Source organism: Geotrypetes seraphini, chromosome 4, assembly GCF_902459505.1.
Source record: "Geotrypetes seraphini chromosome 4, aGeoSer1.1, whole genome shotgun sequence".
In the NCBI taxonomy this organism is placed as follows: Eukaryota; Metazoa; Chordata; class Amphibia; order Gymnophiona; family Dermophiidae; genus Geotrypetes; species Geotrypetes seraphini.
In genome coordinates, this window is record NC_047087.1 from 325,266,453 (window position 1) to 325,285,477 (window position 19,025).

Consider the following 19,025-nt stretch of genomic DNA (forward strand, 5'->3'; position numbering starts at 1 on the left):
GACCCCCTAGGAAGCAGCCTGTTAATCAGAGAGGTGCCCAAGAGTGAGTGACCGGTGGTGACCAGAAGTACTGGTAAAGAGGTGGCCCAAGAGACCAGGGAGGTCATTTGGGTTGAGAACAGTGCCTGGAAGAACGGTGTACAAGAATGAAGACCAGAAGCATCTGGGAAATGGAAAGGTGACGAGTAATAAATACTCTGCCCGATCACATGATCACAAGCACCCTAAATTACCTGAAAAATACTGTTAATGACCTAAGTGTATGGACAATGAGAAACTTCCTCAAACTAAAAAAATCTAAAACACAAATATTATGGTTCAGAGACAACTAGCACAGAGCTGGAACTGCCACAGGTGAGAGTCTAAAGATATAAAATTCCTCCAAAGTATTGGGTGTTAACACTAGTCTTAAACTAAACCTTCAACACACATATCACCTCTCTAGTAAAAAAAAAATTCTATCTTAAGATGAGACAACTGAGGACAATTAGACCAATCCTGACTGAGACCAGTTTCAGGACAGTAACATAATCTGTCCTAATACCTTACCTGGACTATTGCAACTCATTATAATGTGGTATTACGGAGGGGCGTGACAAGATGGCGGCGGTGTGAGAGTCGCAGCGAAGCGGAGTAGGAAGCACTTGATGATTGCAGGCGCCTTCTTTACCTGATACTGTGTTTTTTTCCTGCCGCTTAGATGCTGCACTTGAAGAGGAAGGGGGTGATAAGGGCCGTTCCTTCGCTGGCCCTTTCTTCGACACCCATCCAGCAAACCGTCGACCACTTCTTTGCGGCTCTGCCGACGGCAACCCAAGTTCCTGGAGGAAGTGACCCGGCTTTGGGGGAAGGCGGTGGAGAGCCTTCTCCCCTTTCGGGGATTGAAATATCCTTGTCCCCTCTGGATCCATCTATTCCCGTGTGTCCAGCTTCTGCCGGGGCTCAGCTGCGGGAGAACCATGACCCCAGAAGGGAATCCATGGGGCTGCCCGGTGAGGGCGCTGAACCAGCAAATGCAGGAAAGCTGAAGGAATTAACAACAACATCAACATCTACACCAACGGAGGCTTCCTTAGGAGATATTTGGTTGCTCCTACAACGGCTGGAGGTTTCTATGGTCAACAGACATTAACTCTAAGATTGATACTTTAACTAAAACTATTGACTCAGTTAAATTGGATTTCATAAGCCAAAACAAACAGATACAGGAAGATATACAGCAACTTCAAATGTTTAAAATAGCAACAATTAAAGATAATTCCTCTATACATAGAAAACTAGAGCAATTTGAAAATTATAAATAGAGATTGAATCTTCGTATTTTGAACTTCCCAATTTCACCTGGTATTCCGCCTATTGATTTCTTCAAAAGATATTTAATTGAGAATTTTGGAATTTCTTCTGAAAATATTCCTCCTTTAAACAAGATTTACTATTTGCCGAATAAAAAGATTCCTCAGAGAAATATGGAGAAAAACAATGGACGAGAGGAACAGATTGATTTTGCTAATGTTACTGCTCTTCTAGAACAAACTTTGAATCCAGATACTGAGAGAACTATGTTTCTAATATCTTTTGTTTTTTGAGCAAGACTTAAACATGATCTTAAGATTATATTTTAAAAATTCTCAAAAACTATTTGGAGCACAACGTATCTGGATTTATCCAGATGTTTCCAAAGTGACTCAAGAGCGAAGGAAAGATTTTCTTTCCTTACGCCAAGAAACTCTTAAATTGGGAGCCACATACCTATTAGCTTATCCCTGTAAATGTTTGATGAGGTATTTGGGAACCAAGTATGTTTTTTTCTTTCCAGACCATTTGAAGGAGTTCCTAAGAGTCAAAAAGATCACCAAGGATTGATTTAGAATGGAATATAATTAGAAGGTAGCAGTGCCTCACTAAGCCTTTTCCTTTGAACTAAATTCTTAATTTATGTCTCCAATATTATTTGATTATCACACCCCCTTTTATTGTGGTCTAAGGAAGGGATAATGTTCTATTTGAATATGTTTTTTTTCTTTCAATAATTGGTAAGATTGTTTATTTCTCTGTGTTGCATGGAACAAGATTACTCTTGTGAATTGTAGTTAAAACTTAAATAAAGAATTAAAAAAAAAAAATAATAATAATGTGGTATTACAAAAAAAGAACGCAAGAGACTAAAGCACACCACAAGACTAATTCTCAAAAGGAATCGATAAGAGAGGACAAGTCCACTATTAGAACAATTGCACTGGCTGCCAGATGAGAGAGAATCCAGTTGAAGATAGCCTGCATGATCCACAGAGTGATCTATGGAAAAAACTCAGAGAGATTAACTTCTGATATTAAAGTCCCACACTCCTTCTTCAATTCACTTGTATTCCAATGCTTCAAACAATCCTTTCCTTCACCTCAACAAGTACTGAGGAACAAGATGTTTGAGGCTACCTTTGAATACCAAGGTCCCCTGATTTGGAACAAATTGCCAACACACCTAAGACAACCCACCACCTACCTTGACTTTAGGAAGAAACTTAAGATATATTTCTTCTCCCTTTAGCCACTCTCTTATCCTCCACCCCTTCCTCCTAACAACCACCTCTCATTCTAACAATGTAACCTCCAAAACTTGATCTAAATCTTATTGTAAACCGCATAGATTCCGTGCAGAAAATTGTGGTATATAAGACACTATATTGTATTGTATGTTTATTCAAATCTTCAAATAAATGAAGTAGATTGGTGAGGCAAAACTTCTCTTGGCTGAACCCTTGCTGACTCTGATCCAATAAACCTTGTTTGTGCATGTGTTCCATAATTTAATTCTTTATAATAGTTTCCACTATCTTGCACAGATCAATTGTCCTTGGCCTTCTGAAGGAGCCAGCTGGTTTTCAACTCAGTGATCACAGGTTCAAGGTTGACTTGTGCTTCATGGCTATTAATATTAGAAAAAAAAATGTTAAATTTTGTTTGTAAATTTGTACAACAATTTTAAGTGCATGATTCATATCATGGATGCATATTACTGAACTATATTGCTGTTCATTTGTTTCAGATCTGCTTTGTCAACTGTACACTAGCAAATCGTAGGACTATACTACCTATTCCCTAATGATAAAGCCACTTAACTATCAGTGTTATAATCTGCTATTAGAAAGGAATACAACCCACTTGTCTGGCAGGATTCAAGGAAAGGGAATTAAGACTAGTTGTTGCCTTGGATGACACCAGTACATCTGCAAGGTATATTCCCATGGAAAGCTCTTGATTGTCTGAGAATCTGGAAATGTGCCCACTGGTTCACACATCTATCCTGCTATCATTAGAGAATATCTGCTGTAGTTAATTAACTTTGCTTTCTCTTTCCTTGTATTTCTTTTGCTGTTGGTCACTGATAGGTTTGGAGAAGAGAGCATGAGTCGATTAATTAGATGGCTGAAGAAGCAGAAGATTCCACTGGATACCTCAATTCTAGACATTGGAAGTGGAAATGGCATGTTCCTTGTTGAACTGGTCAGTAGCTTTAACTATGGAAGGATCTAGAAGCTAGCTACTTATAAAAATCAATTTCTGGACAATAAATATAGTTGAAGACCTCTCTTTGCTGAGTAATAAACAATTAAGATGTACTTTCCTGCCATTTCTATGAGACAGTTATTTCTTGGTCTCTAATAAAAGATGATAGTTGGAACATTTGTTGAGAGGATTATTTGATTGTTTTGGTTTAGGTCTAATAGTCACCTCCTTCCATCTTTTAGACATAATACCTGTTGAAAGACTGTGTATAATCATGTTGTGGATGTATGAGCCAAAGATCGTGAAGTAGCGTTTCATATATATATATATATATATATATATATATATAAGTTCATGTAAACCTTTTATTTCCTTCTCTTTCATATTTTAAGTTCTTGTAAACCGTGCCGAGCACCACATCCGTGGAGATGATGCGGTATATAAACTTAAGGTTTAGTTTAGTTAGTTAGTTTTAAGAGTGATGGAGGGAAAGAGTCTTGGGCATTTCCTGTTAATTTTAGATGATATGGAGGATCTCCGAGAGAGAAGGTGTTTTAAAAAATCAGATAGGGTGCTGAGTAGAATACAGGATGGTTTCAGTACAAATGAGGAGATTGAGTAGAGGATGGGGGCCTTAGATTATTCTGAGTGATGATTATTTTGGTTTCAAAATAGTTTTCTAGCTCTTGAGAAAAGGAGCTTGAAACAGTGCTTAGTTGCTGTTTTTCTTGAGCGTGGGATGAACACACAGGATCTAGAATCAGAAAATAATAGTAAATATGGAAGAACTAAGGCCATTTATAGACCTCCAAGACAACTGGAAGACAAAGACTCCGAATTAATTGAAGACATAGAGAATATCACTCTACGGGGAGACGCTGTTCTGCTATTGGACTTCAACATGCCTGACGCAGATTGGAACTCATACTTAGCAACAACCAGCGGCAGCAGGAGACTGTTAACATCCATAAAGAGAGCACGACTCAAACAAATGGTATTGGAACTCACTAGGGCCCAGACGATCCTGGACCTGGTACTCACCAACGACCACAACATGGTGTGGTTCTACCTCAGGAAAGGTTTCCCTAGATCAAACATGAAAACAAAAGTACTCAACTTCCGAGGCACTGACTTCGAATGCATGGGAGATTTCGTCCACCGGACACTGCAGAACCAAGCTACGACCGATGATGTGGAAGCTATATGGTCATCCCTGAAATCTACCATACATGAAGCGATAAGCCTCTACATTAAATCAGTACACAAACGGCCGAGAAACAACAAACCCCAATGGTACTCCGCAGAAATCTCTCACCTCGTCAAGGAGAAGAAAAAGCATTTATTTCCTACAAACGAACGGAGACTAGGGAAGCTAAACTAGAACATAGGGCGAGGTCTGCAGGGGTCAAAACGGCAGTCAGGGAGGCCAAACTTCGAGTCTTTACAAAGATGTGATAGTAGTAAAGGCTGCAATATAAGCAATATCAGCAACTCATTTCTTAGTATTGCAACGGAAAGTGAAACGACACAAAAATCCATACGAAAAAGGAGATTATCGCTGAAAAATAGCTGGAAAGCGATGACCACAAATGCTCGCAGTCTAAGCAATCGCAGCAAATTGATAAGGATCTGATTGTGGATATCCAAAAGTTTGGAAGGAAAGAGGAGGTTCTGCTGTTGGGAGATTTCAACCTGCCGGATGCGGACTGGAATGTTCCGTCTGCGGAATCGGAAAGAAGTAGGGAGATTGTGGATGCCTTTCAAGAGGCTCTGCTCAGACAAATGGTGACGGAACCCACAAGGGAAAAAGCGATATTGGATCTGGTCCTCACAAATGGAGAGAGTATCTCTAATGTTCGAGTGGGTGCTCACCTGGGTAGTAGCGATCATCAAACGGTTTGGTTTGATATAACGGCTAAAGTGGAGAGCGGCCGCACGATACTTAAAGTCCTAGATTTCAAACGTACGGACTTTAATGCAATGGGAAAGTACCTGAAGAAAGAGCTGTTAGGATGGGAGGACATAAGAAGTGGAAAGACAGTGGTCTAAGTTGAAAGGAGCGATAAAAATGGCTATGGACCTTTATGTGAAGAAAATCAATAAAAACAAGAGAAAAAGGAAGCCGATATGGTTCTCCAACCTAGTGGCTGAGAAAATAAAGGCGAAAGAGTTGGCGTTCATGAAATATAAAAAAACCCAAGAAGAGGAGAGCAGAAAGGACTACAGGGTGAAACTGAAAGAAGCCAAGAGAGAGATACGTTTGGCGAAGGCACAGGCGGAAGAACAAATGGCTAAAAATGTAAAAAAAGGGAGATAAAAATTTTTTCAGATATATTAGTGAAAGGAGGAAGATAAAAAATGGAATTGCTAGGCTAAAAGATGCTGGGAACAAATATGTGGAGAGTGATGAGGAGAAAGCAAATGTGCTAAACAAATACTTCTGTTCTGTGTTCACAGAAGAAAATCCTGGAGAAGGACCGAGATTGTCTGGCAAAGTTACACGAGAAAATGGAGTAGATTCTGCGCCGTTCACGGAGGAGGGTGTTTATGAGCAACTTGAAAAACTGAAGGTGGACAAAGCGATGGGACCAGACGGGATCCATCCCAGGATACTAAGGGAGCTCAGAGAGGTTCTGGCGAGTCCTATTAAAGACTTGTTCAACAAATCTCTGGAGACGGGAGTGATTCCTGGGGATTGGAGGAGAGCGGATGTGGTCCCTATTCATAAAAGTGGTCACAGGGATGAAGCAGGAAACTACAGGCCGGTGAGCCTCACTTCAGTTGTTGGAAAAATAATGGAAGTGTTGCTGAAAGAAAGGATAGTGTATTTCCTTGAATCTAATGGGTTACAGGATCCGAGGCAACATGGCTTTACAAAAGGTAAATCGTGCCAAACGAACCTGATTGTATTTTTTGATTGGGTGACCAGAGAGCTGGATCGAGGACATATGCTAGATGTAATTTACTTGGATTTCAGCAAAGCCTTTGATACAGTTCCTCATAGGAGGCTGTTGAACAAACTTGAAGGGCTGAAGTTAGGACCCAAAGTGGTGAACTGGGTCAGAAACTGGCTGTCGGACAGACGCCAGAGGGTGGTGGTTAATGGAAGTCGCTCGAAGGAAGGAAAGGTGACTAGTGGAGTCCCTCAGGGTTCGGTGCTGGGGCCAATCCTGTTCAATATGTATGTAAGTGACATTGCTGAAGGGTTAGAAGGAAAAGTGTGCCTTTTTGCAGATGATACCAAGATTTGTAACAGAGTAGACACCGAAGAGGGAGTGGAAAATATGAAAAAGGATCTGCAAAAGTTAGAGGAATGGTCTAATGCCTGGCAACTAAAATTCAATGCAAAGAAATGCAGAGTAATGCATTTGGGGATTAATAATAGGAAGGAACCGTATATGCTGGGAGGAGAGAAGCTGATATGCACGGACGGGGAGAGGGACCTTGGGGTGATAGGGTCCGAAGATCTAAAGGCGAAAAAACAGTGTGACAAGGCAGTGGCTGCTGCCAGAAGGATTCTGGGCTGTATAAAGAGAGGCGTAGTCAGTAGAAGGAAGAAGGTGTTGATGCCCCTGTACAGGTCATTGGTGAGGCCCCACTTGGAGTATTGTGTTCAGTTTTGGAGACCGTATCTGGCGAAAGACGTAAGAAGACTTGAGGCGGCCCAGAGGAGGGCGACGAAAATGATAGGAGGCTTGCGCCAGAAGACGTATGAGGAGAGACTGGAAGCCCTGAATATGTATACCCTAGAGGAAAGGAGAGACAGGGGAGATATGATTCAGACGTTCAAATACTTAAAGGGTATTAACGTAGAACAAAATCTTTTCCAGAGAAAGGAAAATGGTAAAACCAGAGGACATAATTTGAGGTTGAGGGGTGGTAGATTCAGGGGCAATGTTAGGAAATTCTACTTTACGGAGAGGGTGGTGGATGCCTGGAATGCGCTCCCGAGAGAGGTGGTGGAGAGTAAAACTGTGACTGAGTTCAAAGAAGCGTGGGATGAACACAGAAGATTTAGAATCAGAAAATAATATTAAAGATTGAACTAGGCCAGTTACTGGGCAGACTTGTACGGTCTGCGTCTATGTATGGCCGTTTGGAGGAGGATGGGCAGGGGAGGGCTTCAATGGCTGGGAGGGTGTAGATGGGCTGGAGTAAGTCTTAACAGAGATTTCGGCAGTTGGAACCCAAGCACAGTACCGGGTAAAGCTTTGGATTCTCCCCCAGAAATAGCTAAGAAGAAAAAAAAAAAATTTAAATTGAATCAGGTTGGGCAGACTGGATGGACCATTCGGGTCTTTATCTGCCGTCATCTACTATGTTACTATGGAAGAGACTCTGGCAAAGAACATGAAGAAAGGGGACAAATCCTTCTTCAGGTATATTAGTGATAGGAAAAAGAACTCAGACGGAATAGTACGCCTTAGAAAACCAGATGGGAACTGCGCAGAATCAGATTCCGATAAAGCAGAACTACTGAATGAATACTTCTGCTCGGTCTTCACCTGCGAGGCACCGGGGCACGGTCCGCAGTTGCAGGCAAGGCCCAGCGTGGAAGACCCATTTCAGAATTTCGAGTCCACACCTGGTGACATCTACTACGAACTGGCAAGACTCAAGGTGAACAAAGCCATGGGACCGGACAATCTACACCCCAGAGTGCTCAGTGAGCTGCGTGATGTCCTGGCAGAACTGCTATCAGAACTCTTCAATCTTGAGGAGAGTCCCCATAGACTGGAAAACAGCTAACGTCGTTCCACTGCTCAAAAAGGGTTGCAGGGCAGAGGCTGCAAACTACAGACCGGTGAGTCTCACATCAGTAGTATGCAAACTCATGGAAACACTAATCAAACGTAAATTAGACGCAATCTTGGATGAGGGGAATCTACGGGATCCCAGTCAACACGGATTCACCAAGGGTAGGTCCTGCCAATCCAATCTCATCAGCTTCTTTGACTGGGTAACAAAACAGCTAGACTTGGGAGAATCCGTGGACGTTGTATACCTAGACTTCAGCAAAACTTTCGATAGTGTCCCGCATCGCAGGCTGTTGAGCAAGATGAAATTGATGGGGCTGGGAGAAACACTAACTACATGGGTCAATGACTGGCTGAGTGGCAAACTTCAGAGGGTGGTAGTTAACGGTACCCTCTCTAAAACATCGGAGGTGACCAGTGGAGTACCGCAGGGCTCAGTCTTGGGCCGCTCCTTTTCAACATATTCATAGGGGAACTAACTCAGGGGCTTCAAGGTAAGATAACGTTATTCGCTGATGACGCCAAACTATGCAATATAGTGAGAGATGGCAATTCTCCCGATAGTATGACACAGGACCTACATTTGTTGGAGCTTTGGTCCTCGACCTGGCAGCAGGGCTTCAACGCTAAGAAATGCAAGATCATGCACCTCAGCAGCAGAAATCTGTGCAGAACTTACACCTTGAATGGTGAGACCTTAGGTAGAACTTCAACAGAATGAAACTTGGGAGTGATCATCAGCGCAGACATGAAAACTGCTGATCATGTGGAGAAGGCTTCATCTAAGGTAAGACAGTTGTTAGGTTGCATCCGCAGGAGTTTCGTCAGCCGGAAGCCTGAAGTCATAATGCCATTATACAGAACCATGGTGAGACCTCATTTGGAATACTGTGTGCAATTCTGAAGGCCACACTACCGAAAAGATGTGCTGAGAGTAGAGTCGGTGCAACGGATGGCCACCAGGATGGTCTCGGGGCTCAAGGATCTATCGTATGAGGAAAGGCTGAAAAATTTGCGGCTGTACTCACTCGAGGAACGTAGGGAGAGAGGAGACATGATCAAGACGTTTAAGTATATTACCGGCCGTATCGAGATGGAAGAAGAGATTCTCTTTCTCAAAGGACCCTCAGCCACAAGAGGGCATCCGCTCAAACTCAGGGGCAGGAAATTTCATGGCGACACCAGGAAATATTTCTTCACCGAGAGAGTGGTTGATCCTTGGAACGAGCTCTTGGTGCAGGTGATCGAGGCAAACAGTGTGCAAGAATTTAAGAGCAAATGGGATGCCCATGTGGGATCCCTTAGAGGATTAAGCCAAGGGAACCTCTCACCTGGAGTGGGATCCCTAGGATAGTAGACTTGGGGGTGGGTCAGTAGAGTAGGCAGACCTGATGGGCTATGGCCCTTATCTGCCGTCATCTTCTATGTTTCTATGCCTCATAGTGTTGGACACGGTTGCACTGTCAACCACGATGCATAGCTTAGCGTCATCGGCGAATAGTGTAATTTTACCTCGAAGTCCCTGAGGCAGGTCCCATACAAAGATATTAACATAGAAACATAGAAACATAGAAATAGACGGCAGATAAGGGCCAAGGCCCATCTAGTCTGCCCGCCCTAATGTCCCTCCCCTACCTTCGCCCTGTGAATAGATCCCTCCCCTACCTTCGCCCTGTGAATAGATCCCATGTGACGATCCCATTAAACGGTATCGGACCCAAGACCAAGCCCTGCGGCACTCCACTGATCACAGCCGATGTTTCTGAGGGGGTACCATTTACCACTACCCTCTGAAGTCTACCACTGAGCCAGTCTTTAACCCATGCAGTCAAAGTTTCTCCTAATCCCATCGCTTTTATCTTGTTTAATAACCTACGGTGTGGGACACTATCAAAAGCTTTACTGAAGTCTAAATACACGACATCCAGGGATTCCCCCCTGTCCAGTTGTTTCGTTACCCAGTCAAAGAAGCTTATCAGATTGGATTTACAAGACCTTCCCTTCGTGAATCCATGCTGCTGAGGGTCCCTCAGCTTCTCGTCATCTAGAATCATATCCAATCTGTTTTTAATCAACGTTTCTATAAGTTTACACACTATTGATGTGAGATTCACCAGTCTGTAATTTTCAGCCTCTGACCTGCATCCCTTTTTGTGGAACGGAATGACGTTAGCAGTTTTCCAGTCCAAGGAAACTTTTCCCTTGTTTAGGGAAAGATTGAAAAGCTCAGATAACGGCTCTGCCAGGACATCTCTCAGTTCTCGAAGTACTCTGGGGTGCAGATTATCCAGCCCCATTGCTTTGTTCACTTTTAGCCTCGATTGCTCATAGTATACATAGCTTGCAGTAAATTCAAAATCCCGGAATGGTCCTCCGAGCACACCCTTGTTTGCGGCTGCGGTCCAAATCCTGGCGCCTCACAGGTAAAGACCGAGCAGAAGTATCCATTGAGTAGTTCGTTTTTGTCTGAGTCTGATTCTACATAGTTAGTGTCAGGTTTCCTTAGGCGCACAATCCCGTTTGTATTCCTTTTTCTGTCACTAACATACCTGAAAAAGGATTTATCCTGCCTAGCTATATTCTCTTCCATCCGGAGTTTGGCATTCCTGACTGCTGTTTTAACAGTTCTAGATTTCACCAGATAGGCTTGTTTAGCTTCTTTAGCTTCCGGTCGTTTTTTGTAGGTTACAAATGCTCTTTTCTTCTGCTTAACTAGTTCCGAGATCTCTGCTGAGAACCATTGGGGTCTCTTATTTCTCTGTCGTTTACTCACAGTCTTTATGTAGAGGTTGGTTGCTTCCTGTAGGGTAGATTTCAGAGCCGACCACATTACCTCCACACTGTCCGTTGTGTCCCGGTTTTGCAGTGCCTCATAGACATAATCTGCCATACTCTGAAAGTTAGCCCCCTTAAAGTTAAGGACCTTTGTCGATGTGTTTAACCTAGTGACTCCCTTCCTGTTGTGGTCACTGGAAGCCAATGCCTCACCTACTGAAACCTTTGTGACACTGTCACCATTGGTGAGCAACAGGTCCAGGATCACCTGATCCCTGGTGGGCCAGTACCATCTGTTTGAAGTGTGATCCTCGTATGGAGGCTAGTAGCCTCCTGCTGACACTGGTCGTAGCGGAAAGTTTGTTCCAGTCTACATCAGGCATATTGAAGTCCCCCAACAGCACAGTGTCTCCACGCAGAGTGATGATCTCAATGTCTTCGATTAGTTCTTTGTCTATGTTGTCTTGGAGGTCTATATACTACACCAAGATACAGACATTTGTTGTTGCCTCTGGCAAGGTTCACCCAGAGTGATTCCTCTGTATACTTGACGTCTATGATCCTGGTAGCTTTGATATCATCTCTGATGTATAGTGCTATCCTTCCTCCGGTTTTGCCTTCTCTGTCTCGAAGGAGCAAGTTATATCCTGGTATAGCCATATCCCAGTCATGGGATTCTGAGAACCAGGTTTCCGTTATCGCTACCACATCCAGGTTGGTATTTCTCATTTCTGTTTCCAATTCCAGAATTTTATTGCCCAAACTACGTGCATTAACATACATAGCCTTCCATTCTCCATGATTGTCCGGTTTGCATGGAGATTTTCCCGTTCGAGTTAGTTTGTCCCCCTCAGTACTGTCTTTGACGCAGATACTTACCTCAGACTCTAAGATGGAGTTATTTACCTTATGAGGATGAGAGTGGGTCCCCTCCCCCAGTTTTCCTAGTTTAAAGCCTTCCGAAGTAGGTGAGCCAGATGTCGTCCAAAGACGTTCTTCCCTCTTCTAGTCAGGTGTAGCCCGTCTGATCCCTGTAGTCCTTGAAGTACCTCTCCGTGATCTAAGAAGCTGAAGTTCATCTCTTTGCACCATCCGCGTAGCCACTCATTGGTCCTCTGGATACGTTCTTCCCTAGCTCTCCCCTTGTCTCTCACTGGGAGGATGGAGGAGAAGACCACCTGTGCTTCCATCTGCTTCAGCTTCTCACCCAGGGTTCTAAAGTCTTCAGGTATCTTCTCTGGGGAGTTCTTGGCGGTGTTGTTCGTCCCAACGTGGATAAGAAGCATCGGGAAGTAGTCTTGGGGCTTGATCAGTCTTCCTAAGCAGGTGGTGACATCTCGGATCCTAGCTCCTGGCAGGCAGCAAACTTCTCTTGATTGTGGATCTGGTCTACAAACTGGTCCTTTGGTACTCCGCAGCAGGGAGTCTCCGATGACAACCACCCTGCGCTTCTTGGGGGGGGGGTGCTGATCTGTATCTTCTGGAGCTGGGGTCTCTGCTGCTGCTGGAGCTGGGGTCTTGCTCTGGGTCTCAAGATCACACTCATGGATATCCTCTTGAGTTCTGCTGGCAGGTATAACCTGTAGCATCTGGAATCTGTTTCTCAAGGTGATCTCTGGGGTCGATGTAAGGCAGCTGTGCTTGCTTGAAGAAGAAGGGGACTGCCTTCTGTGTTTGCTAGCAGAGGTGACTAGCTGCCAGGTGTCAATGTCTCTTCTTCTTGTACCCCAACCGTCACTTCCAATGTTGTATGCCTGGTTGGTTCGGGGGTCTCGAAGGTGGTCCTGTCTTCATGTGCTTGCTCAGAGACTTGGGACAGCTCTTAGAGGACTTCATCGATTAACGTCTCATTTTCCCGGATACTTCTCAGGCGTATCACTTCTTCCCTCAGTCTCACCAGCTCTTGCAGGATGTCTCCATCAGGTTGCTGCTCAGTGACCTCTTCTGTCTGCACAGCAACTGAAGTCTTCAGCTGGGGTACAGCTTCGGTCTTCACAGAAACTTCTGTCATTCGTCGGGGGTTCTCCTCAGTCTGCACGGAGACTATGGTCTTCCTCTGGATCTCTTCGGTAACCGGAACACTGGTTCTGATTGCAGTCTTGGTGCTTCTGGTCTTCCCTGCCATTCTTGATCTTATCTTATCACTAATCTTATCTTATTACTTATCTTATCTTGTTAACTCTTGTCTGCCTGCTAGCTGGATATCTGTGAGTTAGCTGGCCTACCTTCTAGCTCAGGGGTGTCAAAGTCCCTCCTCGAGGGCCGCAATCCAGTCGGGTTTTCAGGATTTCCCCAATGAATATGCATGAGATCTATTAGCATACAATGAAAGCAGTGCATGCAAATAGATCTCATGCATATTCATTGGGGAAATCCTGAAAACCCGACTGGATTGCGGCCCTCGAGGAGGGACTTTGACACCCCTGTTCTAGCTGGTAAACTAGAAAGTTGCTAGTTGGGTGGCTGTGTGTTAACTGGTTGGCCTGCCTGCCTGCTAGCTTGTTTAGCCTGGAGGTGTGGGGTTTGTGTCTCTACTGGGTGCTTGCTGTTGTTGGCTGTGAGCTAGCTGGTCTGACTGTCTGGTAGCTTGTAAAGTTAGTTGTTTGTTAGCTGTAGAGTTAGATGTATGGTCTGCCTGCTAACTTGTAAAGTTAGTCAGATTTTTGGTCCTTACCTTGCTGCTTCCACGATATCCTGGTGTAAGAGACTCGGCCCTTCTTAAGGTCCTTCGCCGAACGGCTGCGGGCTATTGGCTCGACTCTACTTATGGAGGAGCCCTGGTCAATCTTGCTGACGCGGTGGGGGTGGGCGGAGCTACTCTAACCGCTGCCCCGATGCTGGTTTCGCCTGCTCCTGCACTTCTCTCACAGGCCGCTTCTCCGGCGCTGCTCCTTCTCTCCTCACATGCCGCTTCTTCTTCTGCTGTTCGGCACTGCCGTGGGCCATTGGCTCGACTCAACTTATGGAGGAGCCCTGGTCGATCTTGTTGATGCGGTGGGGGTGGGCGGAGCTAATCTCGCCGCTGCCCCGATGCTGGTTTCGCCTGCTCCTGCGCTCCTTCTCTCACAAGCCGCTTCTCTTGCTCTTCGGCGCTGCTCCTTCTCTCCTCACATGCCGCTTCTTCTGTTCTTCGGTGCTGCCGCAGGCCGTTGGCTCCGCCTCTACTTATGGAGGATCCCTGGTCGATCTTGCTGATGCGGTGGGGGTGGGCAGAGCTACTCTCGCCGCTGCCCCAATGCTGGTTTCGCCTGCTCCTGCGCTCCTCTCACAGGCCACTTCTCCTGCTCTTTGGTGCTGCTCCTTCTCTCCTCACACGCTGCTTCTTCTTCTGCTCTTCGGTGCTGCCGCAGGCCGTTGGCTCGATTCTACTTATGGAGGAGCCCTAGTCGATCTTGCTGACGCAGTGGTGGTGGGCGGAGCTACTCTCGCCGCTGCCCCGATGCTGGTTTCGCCTGCTCCTGCGCTCCTTCTCTCACACACCGCTTCTTCTTCTGCTTCTCATTCCGTACCCCACTCATACCCCACTCAAAACTCTTTGCTCAATCACACATAACTTCATCACTATCCCATTTCTAAAACATATTAATATGATGCGATCTAATATCTTCTTCATTACCGCACCCTCCCTCTGGAACTCCATACTGAATTACTTACAAAAAGAAACAATTCTAAATCAGTTCAAATCAAAACTAAAATCATTCCTGTTTACCGATGCATTTGGACTAAAATTGTCCTTACAAGGATAAAATGAATCCCATCTACTATGGTATTTCCCCACTTCATGTTTGTCCCTTTTTTGTTTCCTTTCCTCTCATTGTATTTCTATCCCACTTCCCTTTTGTCAGCGTTCATCTTGTTTCAATTGCTTGTTGTATTAACTCTTCCTAGTGATGTCCCACCTTACTAATTTTGTAACCTTGTTTTAACTATAAATGTATTTTGTATAATCCTTTTTTACTGATGTATACCGCCTAGAAGTATGATTAGGCGGTATAAAAATGTTTAAAATAAACTTGAAACTTAAGTGGCACTGCATTTGTGGACTGTACCAGGGTTTCATGGATGATGTCACCCATATGTAAGAATATCAGCCTGCTGTCCCTGGATAACACTTGTTTACAGGTAAGTAACTGTGCTTTGCCTACAAAATAAATTAGAATGACACTCCCTTCAAAACCTAAACTCAAGGATCAAAATCAAAATTTGCATCATTGACATTTTTATCATTTAAAATTTTTCTTTTTGACAGCCAGTTTCCACACTTCTATTTTTACTCTTTCCTCTCCTTAACATAAGAACATATGAAATGCCGCTGCTGGGTCAGACTAGTGGTCCATCCTGCCCAGCAGTCCGCGGTCCTCAGGTAAAAGACCAGTGCTCTAAATGAGTCCAGCCTCACCTGCGTACATTCCAGTTTATCAGGAACTTGTCCAACATTGTCTTGAAAACCTGGAGGGTGTTTTCCCCCTATAATAGACTCCGGAAGAACGTTCCAGCTTTCCACCAATCTCTGGATGAAGAAAATTTTTTTACGTTTGTACGGAATCTATCCCCTTTCAACTTTAGAGAGTGCCCTCTCGTTCTCCCTACCTTGGAGAGGGTGAACAGTCTGTCTTTCTCTACTAAGTCTATTCCCTTCAGTATTTTGAACATTTTGATCAAGTCCCCTCTTAGTCTCCTCTTTTCAAGGGAGAAGAGGCCCAGTTTCTCCAATCTCTCACTGTACGGCAACTCCTCCATCCCCTTAACCATTTTAGTCGCTCTTCTCTGGACCCTTTCGAGTAGTACCTTGTCCTTCTTCAAGTATGGTAACCAGTGCTGGATACAGTATTCCAGGTGAGGGCATACCATGACTGGGTACAGTGACATGATGATCCTCTCCGATCTGTTCGTGATCCCCTTCTTAATCATTCCTAGCATTCTGTTTGCCCTTTTTGCCGCCGCTGCACATTGTGCAAACGGCTTCATTGACTTGTCGATCAGAACTCCCAAGTCTCTTTCCTGGGAGGTCTCTCCAAGTACTGCCCCGGACATCCTGTATTCGTGCATGAGGTTTTTGTTCCTGACATGCATCACTTTACACTTATCCACGTTGAACCTCATTTGCCATGTTGATGCCCATTTCTCAAGCTTGATTATATCATTTTGCAAATCTTCACAATCCCCCTGTGTCTTCACTACTCTGAATAACTTCGTATCGTCTGCAAATTTAATCACCTCACTCGTCGTACCAACGTCCAGATTGTTTATAAAGATGTTGAAGAGCACAGGTCCAAGCACCGAGCCCTGTGGCACCCCACTGGTGACGCTCTTCCAGTCAGTATTGTCCATTTACGCCCACTCTCTGTTTCCTATGTTCCAGCCAGTTTTTAATCCACGTGAGTATTTCACCCTCGATTCCATGACTCAAAATTTTCTGAAGTAGTCGTTCATGCGGAACCTTGTCGAACACCTTCTGAAAATCCAGATATACAATGTCGACTGGGTCACCCTTGTCTATCTGCCTGTTTACTCCCTTGAAAAAGTGCAGCAAGTTCATCAGACAAAATCTGCCTTTGCTAAAACCGTGCTGGCTGGTCCTCATCAGACCGTGTCCGTCAAGATGATCAATGATGCGGTCCTTTATCAGCGCCTCTACGATCTTTCCCAGTACCGAGGTTAGACTCACCAGTCTATAGTTTCCCGGATCTCCCTCAAACGTTTTGAAGATCGGTGTAACATTTGCCAACTTTCAGTCTTCCGGAATCTTTCCCGATTTGATCGACAGGTTGGCTACTAGTTGAAGCAGTTCACCTATAGTCCCTTTCAGTTCTTTGATGAACCTCGGATGGATGCCACCCGGTCCTGGGGATTTATCGTTCTTTAGCCTATCAATCTGCCTGTATACCTCTTCTAGACTGACCGTCAGCCCTGTCAGTTTCCCGTCTTTGTTTCCAGCATAGAGCCTGGTGGGTTCCGGTATGTTGCATATATCTTCTTCGGTAAATACAGACGCAAAAAATGTGTTCAGTTTGTCGGCGATTTCTTTATCTTCTTGTAGCACTCCCTTTATACCACGGTCATCCATCGGACCCACCGCTTCCTTCACGGGTCGTTTCCCCTTAATGTATCGAAAAAATGGCTTGAAGTTTTTCGCCTCCTTGGCTATTTTTTCCTCGTAGTCTCTTTTGGCCCCTTTTACCGTCTTACGGCACCTGCGTTGATGTTGTTTGTGCTTATTCCAGTTTTCGTTCGTTTTTGACCTTTTCCATTCCTTAAATGAAGTTTTCTTGTCTCTGATCGTTTCCTTCACCTCTACAGTGAGCCACGCCGGTTCTTTGTTCTTTTTCCTCTTGGATCCTTTGTTGATACGCGGTATATGTAGATTTTGCACCTCGGTAACTGTGTCCTTAAAAAGGGACCAAGCTTGCTCTAGTGTTTTTACAGTGTTTATCCTCTTCTTAATCTTCTTCCCCACCATGAATCTCATAAGAACATAAGAAGTTGCCTCTGCTGAGGCAGACCCTAGGTCCATCCTGCTCAGCAGTCCGCTCCCGCGGCGGCCCATCAGGCCCATTGCCTGAGCAATGGTCTATACCTATCTATACCCCTCAATCCCTTTTTCTTCCAGGAATCTATCCAAACCTTCTTTGAAACCATTTAATGTTTTCTTGTCTACAACAGCCTCTGGAAGCGCGTTCCATGTATCCACCACCCTCTGAGTGAAAAAGAACTTCCTAGCGTTTGTTCTAAACCTGTCCCCTTTCAATTTCTCCGAGTGCCCCCTTGTACTTGTGGCGCCCCTTAATTTGAAAAATCTGCCCCTGTCTACTTTTTCTATGCCCTTCAGGATCTTGAAGGTTTCTATCATGTCTCCTCTGTCTTCGCTTCTCCAGGGAGAAAAGTCCCAACTGCTTCAATCTTTCGGTATATGGGAGATTTTCCATTCCCTTTATCAGTCTAGTTGCTCTTCTTTGTACTCCCTCAAGTACCACCATGTCTTTCTTGAGGTACGGTGACCAGTACTGGACGCAGTACTCCAGATGCGGCCGCACCATTGCACGATACAGCGGCATGATGACTTCTTTTGTCCTGGTTGTAATACCCTTCTTAATGATACCCAACATTCTGTTTGCTTTCCTTGAGGCCGTGGCGCATTGCGCCGATGCCTTCAGTGTTGCATCTACCATCACTCCCAGGTCTCTCTCCAGGTTGCTGACCCCTAGTGTTGTTCCCCCCATTTTGTATGTGAACATCGGGTTCTTTTTCCCCACATGCATGACCTTGCATTTCCCCACGTTGAAGCTCATCTGCCATTTTTCGGCCCACTTTTCCAGCTGTGTTAGATCCTTTTGAAGATCTTCGCAGTCTTCCCTGGTTTGAGCCCTGCTGTATAGTTTGGTGTTATCTGCAAATTTAATGACCTCACACTTGGTTCCCGCCTCTAGGTCGTTTATGTAGATATTGAACAGGAGCGGTCCTAGCACCGACCCCTGCGGAACTCCGCTCGTGACCTCTTTCCAGTCAGAGTAGTGGCCCTTTATGCCAACCCTCTGTTTCCTGTTTGCCAGCCAGATTTTGATCCATCGGTGGACCTCCCCTTGTACCCCGTGGTTCCATATCTTTTTAAGCAGTCTCTCGTGTGGCACCTTGTCGAAGGCTTTTTGGAAGTCAAGGTAAATGATGTCTATAGATTCCCCTTTATCCATCTGGCTGCTCACCCCCTCAAAGAAGTACAATAAGTTAGTGAGGCATGACCTACCCTTGCAGAAGCCGTGTTGACTCGGTTTTAGCTGCCCGTTTTTTTCGATGTGCTCACAGATGCTGTCTTTAATCAGTGCCTCCATCATCTTTCCCGGGACTGAGGTCAGGCTCACCGGCCTGTAGTTTCCCGGGTCTCCTCTTGCGCCCTTCTTGAAGATGGGTGTGACATTTGCTATTTTCCAGTCCTCCGGGATCTCTCCGGTTTTTAAGGATAGGTTGGTCTTGGGCCCGATCCTGTTCAATATC

At 44.9% G+C, this 19,025-nt stretch overlaps 1 protein-coding gene across 3 annotated transcripts in view; it reads left to right on the plus strand.

Moving 5' to 3' along the window:
- The window catches only part of EEF1AKMT2 (EEF1A lysine methyltransferase 2), a 117,481-nt gene that overhangs the window by 24,838 nt on the left and 73,618 nt on the right, over positions 1–19,025 (plus strand). For all 3 annotated transcript variants that reach the window (XR_004539299.1, XM_033943015.1, XM_033943016.1), the window contains one exon: positions 3,387–3,501. Coding sequence is in view for 2 of the 3 variants with exons in the window: in XM_033943015.1 (XP_033798906.1) it covers positions 3,387–3,501 (115 nt within the window). In the remaining variant the exon portion in view is untranslated. The remainder of the gene's footprint in view (positions 1–3,386; positions 3,502–19,025) is intronic.